Source organism: Hyalella azteca, unplaced genomic scaffold, assembly GCF_000764305.2.
Source record: "Hyalella azteca isolate HAZT.00-mixed unplaced genomic scaffold, Hazt_2.0.2 contig7428, whole genome shotgun sequence".
In the NCBI taxonomy this organism is placed as follows: Eukaryota; Metazoa; Arthropoda; class Malacostraca; order Amphipoda; family Hyalellidae; genus Hyalella; species Hyalella azteca.
The window spans coordinates 1-5,805 of record NW_025937554.1 but is presented as its reverse complement, the minus strand read 5'-3'; the positions used below and the strand labels follow the sequence as shown (position 1 = coordinate 5,805).

General features: G+C 39.4%; 1 protein-coding gene across 1 annotated transcript; it reads right to left on the bottom strand.

Moving 5' to 3' along the window:
- Positions 1-1,062: 1,062 nt before the first annotated feature.
- Positions 1,063-5,770, bottom strand: LOC108678298 (zinc carboxypeptidase). The gene is made up of 6 exons (XM_018166675.2): positions 5,764-5,770; positions 4,956-5,051; positions 3,950-4,028; positions 3,446-3,594; positions 2,595-2,682; positions 1,063-1,338 (listed from the first exon to the last, which is right to left on the bottom strand). Exons 2-6 carry the CDS (start codon positions 4,956-4,958, stop codon positions 1,274-1,276), a joined length of 384 nt encoding a protein of 127 aa, XP_018022164.1. The 5' UTR covers positions 4,959-5,051; positions 5,764-5,770; the 3' UTR covers positions 1,063-1,273.
- Positions 5,771-5,805: the final 35 nt, after the last annotated feature.

The following is a 5,805-nucleotide window of genomic DNA, read 5'->3' as shown; positions in this document are numbered from 1 at the left end:
CTCAATTTCTGCGTAGCAAAATATTTCTGTTTTTATTTGCTTGTGTGCTTAGGGTCGTTATCCTGTTGAAAAACAAATGCCCGTCCCAGATGCAGTTTTCTTGCCGATTGCTTAACATTATCAGTTAAAATGTGTTGATATCCTTCAGAATTCATGATGCCCTCTATCACAGAAGTATTCCCAGTACCTGCAGCAGCAAAGCATCCCCAAAACATGATGGACCCACCACCATGCTTCACAGTAGGTAGAGTGTTCTTTTCCAGCAGAGCTTCACCAGATACAAAGCTTCACCTACATACAAAGCGGTTGTCATTCACACCAAAAAGCTTTGTCTCATCCGACCCCAATATATTATTGAGCTCTGCTTCCTGGCGAACTCCAAACGATTCTTCTTGCGAATTGGCTTCAACAGTGGCTTCATCCTTGGCACACGCCCGTGAAGGCCTTCACGGTTCAGCTAGCGTCGCACTGTTGACACATCCACAGTTTTTCCAGTACTAGCCATGTGTGATTGCAATTCCTCGGAAGTAATCTTCGGGTCTTTATTTACTATTTTCATGCAGGAACGAACATCTCTTTCGGTTAATTTTCGATTACGACCGGATCGTGCTCGATTAGCAGTGGTCCCATCATTCCTGAACTTAACAATAATATTCCTTACGGATGAAATTGTAACATTCAGAGTTGATGATATTTTTCGATTTCCATTTCCTTTGTTGTGTAGTTCAACTGCACACTTCCTTATGTCCTGTGAGTATTCAGAAGTCTTTGCCACAATTGAATTTAGAAAATCTTGGAGATGAGTTTATACCACTGCTTCCAAGACTAACTGAGCAAGTTCGAACTTGGCGTGTAGGTTTATAGTATAGGCACATAGTGTTTTGGAATGTTCTGGAATGTTGTAGAGTCATCCTCAGATCAATTTAGAATATTCTTGTTCAACAATGATGAGTTAAATTGATTTCATGCAAAGGTTGCCATTAATTTTGCACGAGGAAAATAACAATCAGTTTACAAAATAAGATATACCTGAAATTATTAAATGAATAATATATTTTTAATGTAAGAAATGTGCTTACACGATTACAGGCTAGCATTTTAATGCAAGCACACTAATATTTCATCAGTATCTTGGACATAGGTGCCATATTTAGATTTAGAGTTGAAAGTTGCCAATAAATATGCGCGTCACTGTAACCTCTGAGCACCGGCCCTGGAGGGCTAGCTCTGTTCTGCAGACACGATCTCGATGCTCCCAGCGAGCTCCTCCGGCTCAAAGCAGCTCAAAGCTTGCTCTGCAGGCGGCGAAGGTGGTGCACGCGGCAGTAAAGCTTGACCCTTTGTCATGAACGCGACAATGATTTACAATTATTTATTCTTCCTCTTGCTGAGATCAACACCGACACATCAATCTTAACAATAGCAGCTCAGAGAGTTGTCGCTGTTGAATATTTAAAACTTATATACACTCGCGATATCGATTAAAGGCTATAAAATTCAACCGTCAAATCAACAACGTACGGTTTCTGTACATTAACGTTAGAAAAAATTTGCATGACAAACTGATTGATCTTTCCTGAATATTATTGTTGCATATCAATATTCCTGTATGCTTAATTATCTAGCTACGAAGAAGAAGTACGTTATGGAAGTCATGCTCCTTTAGCCTTCGTTCTTGTTCAGTATTCATTATAATGGTTCCGATAAAGCCTCTGCGGTGCTGACGTGTTCTTCCCACCATTTCACGTACGAAACTCCATACACTACATTACAACTCTACAATACAAGCATAGTTGTGCGTAAACATTGTTCTTTGCGGAAGTGTTCAAACTGGAGAAGCAAATAAAACACTTACGTATTTCAAAGTATTAAAATAATGACGTGGTATAATTATCATAACTGGTACCAGGAATTTAATGAACCTGGAATAGCATATTACGTCACGTAAACATAGAAAGATTGAGGATCCCTCTTCCAACTCACATCCCCCTCCATTTCTTAGCCCCTGATTGTTTTTTTTAAAAAACCCTTCCTTAAAAAACCCTTCCTTCCTTAATTGGTTTAAAAAACCCTTTCCCTAAAAATCCCACCCTTCACGTAATGTGTGGCCTGAACAACTGCTTGGTTTGGCTCCTAGCCGCCCATGCCATGTAGCAGTGCCGTATTTCGGCTCTGCCGGGCTCCTAGAGATTTTCTCTATATTAGCCATGGCGCCGCGCTGTTTTAGAAATAACTGGCCGATTATTATTTCATGACTCTGTCCAGCTAAACTCATCTTTGCCGAGGTTTAAAAAACTATGACTTGGCTAAGCTGGTTTCGGTGTCGGTAGTGGTTCAGTGTTACCATTTGATCGGTGCTTATACCATCAATGAAGTTGCGATTATCACTATTAATAATCTAGCGTATTTGAAGATGTGTGGAGTTTTCGTGATACGTATCAAATTTGAAGCTCACTCTACCTGACAAATTTATCTTTAGTAACAAACAAATCATGTATAAAGATTTGCGAGATGGTTTCATAGTTCTCATTCCTCGTGGAATTAATCAATATACTTAATATATACCGGCAAAGCTTCGCAAAAATTCGTCTCACCTCCGAAATTCACGTCAAAATTTCGGTTGAGGTCCACGCCTTGGCAGTGACCAGGCAGGCTCCTGCGGTTCTTCCTCCACAGGCGATCCTTGTTTAATAAATATGCAACGAGAAAAATTGATTTGTTAATTTTGTCAAATTAATTAATTAATTGATTTTTTTATGAAAAAATTGAATGAAAGACCATAAAATGATGGATCACGGAAAACCACTTTTGCCCGGCCAAACTGGGTGAAGATGACCCACGTAAGGAAAAAGTGCATCACTATTTGGGCAATGAGTGACGTTTCTCCTGGACCTTTGAGAGAGAAATCTCCATATTAATTTGGACATTTCTCTGAGTGTATGGGGTCAAATAGGAGGATTTTACGGCATGTCGAGATGAATTATCGTTCTAAAAACCACAAAACCACATGAAAAATTAAAATTTCTAAAATTTGATCAATGTATTTTTGCGAATGTGGATTACATTAACACATACACTGGCCCAAATGAACAATTCGTTATAACAATGACCGATAATCAATCAGCAACAAAAAATAATCATCAAGATGAATAAGAAATTCATTACAACTAAAAATATTCATCAAAGCAAAAAGCTAGGACAGTCATCAAAACTCAATAGAATTTATCATATAAAAAGGAAATTCATAAAAACGAGAAGATTATTCATCAAAATAAATAGACAAATTTATCAAAGTAATTTGAAAATTTAAATGTAAATACAAATAAAATAAATTTCAATAAAAAGGAATTCAAATGTGAATAAGGAAAAATTTAAATGTAGATAAATTCAAATTTGAAATGTAAATGCCCAAAAGTATGGTAATAATATGCCCATAGTTCCGAACCTTTTCCCAGGAGTACACGTAACCGTCTGGATTGACGACTGGAATGATCCGCCACTCGACGCCCCGAGCTGGACTGCTGGGCTGGTCCAGCAGCTGCTGGATGACGTACAGGGTCGTCGACACCGTCAGCCACTCCCGGGCGTGAGTGGCTGCAAAAGTTTACGATAAAAAATTCTCTTTTAGCTTTCACTTTAAAATTTCCTTGGGGCTTTGTGAATATATGACATTTACAATAAAAAAATTCTCTTCTAGTACTCACTTTCAATTATTTTCAAAATTCTGCGATTTTATGACAAGCATGAAAAGCTTTCAGTCCGTTTCCAGATAACGAGTCAGTGATGACATATTAACAATAAATCACATTGTATAATAAATACTGGTGGTTTTAAATTCAAATCATCGGGCTTAATAATTATTTATTTATTCAAAGAAACTCAAATCAAATCATCGGGCTTAATTTGTTAATTCAATTCATGTTAAAATTTATATGGTTTCAATATGTACCAGAATCGAGGATAATGACCGCAGGTCCGCCGGTTTCGTTGGTCGTGGCAGTCGCTGAGGCGCTGGGCCTGATGATCACCTGAAATATGTGACGTGTTCTGACGTGCGCACATGGCAGACGAGGATCACATGGACTGTCTGACGTGTGCACATGGCAGACGAGGATCACATGGACTGTCTGACGTGTGCACATGGCAGGCGAGGATCACATGGACTGTCTGACGTGTGCACATGGCAGGCGAGGATCACATGGACTGTCTGACGTGTGCACATGGCAGGCGAGGATCACATGGACTGTCTGACGTGTGCACATGGCAGGCGAGGATCACATGGACTGTCTGACGTGTGCACATGGCAGGCGAGGATCACATGGACTGTCTGACGTGTGCACATGGCAGGCGAGGATCACATGGACTGTCTGACGCTGTCTCTTATACACATCTAGATGTGTATAAGAGACAGNCTGACGTGTGCACATGGCAGACGAGGATCACATGGACTGTCTGACGTGTGCACATGGCAGACGAGGATCTCATGGACTGTCTGACGTGTGCACATGACAGACGAGGATCACATTGACTGTCTGACGTGTGCACATGGCAGACGAGGATCTCATGGACTGTCTGACGTGAGCACATGGCAGACGAGGATCACATGGACTGTCTGACGTGTGCACATATTCGCTAACATGTCCCAAAATTCATGTCTTTCTAAACTTATGTTCCCATAGACTTCTGACCTTTAATTGATTTGATTCCTCGCACCAAAATTCGTCATCAGAAAAATACGAAAAATGTATCACACTGCGTTTAATATCAATATAATTCCAGCTTGTTTTGGTCCTCCTCGGCTTACTGCTTTGCCACATGAAAAATAATTTAGGAAATATAAATATAATATGTTGTTTTTACCTATCATTTATTTACTGTTTTAATGGTCATAATAACGCTTACTATTACCTATGCAATAAATAAGGTGCGAATAATCTATTTGTCACGCTTTTTACCATGTGGATCGGTCTTCCATTCGCAGACTCGCCGATTTTCTTGACCGCGGCTTGGTCGGGATATTCCTCCGCCAACTCGTCCAGAAATTCCTCGATCTTATACAGATTTAGAGAATAAAAAAAAGAAATTCAGTGAATCAGGTATTAAAATTACACAGAGAAATGTAGAACAGTTTACGATGTGAATTGGAAGGCAGTTACCTGACATCTTCGAGAAATATCCCATCAGGCAATTTAAGGATGAATTACCGTTGAAACAACAAAATTCGCGTTGTTGAAATACCGTTTAATATTAGTTTAGAATGAAAAGTGAATCAACGCCACATTTTCTTCGTGGTACATTAGGACCCTGTGTAGACGTTGAAATTTAGTTTGATTCTGACGCTAAAATTGCATATATATATTCGCAATTTTACCGTTAAATGGATGTTAACGCGACTTCGACGTTAAACAACGTCGCTATGTACGACGTTAAGAAAATGACGATGATTCACTTTTCGTACTTAACTAATATTCAACGTTATTTCATCTACGCGAATATTGTTGTTTCAACGTTGATTCAATCTGACATTGCCTGCTGGGAAGATAGTTATTCAGGCACGAATCTATTTCACTGCAGAACCCTTCATCACTGCCCGTATATAACGATAGAAAAATGTTAAGGCAGAAAATTAACTATTAACAATTTTACTTCATATATGTGATAATCAGATGGCTTGAAGGGAAACTTAAACGCGAGACCCTGGGTAATTAAAGCGCATTTATACGCTCTCAGCTCTGTACTCACCTCACTCAGCTCTGTACTCACTTCACTCAGCTCTGTACTCACCTCACTCAGCTCTGTACTCAC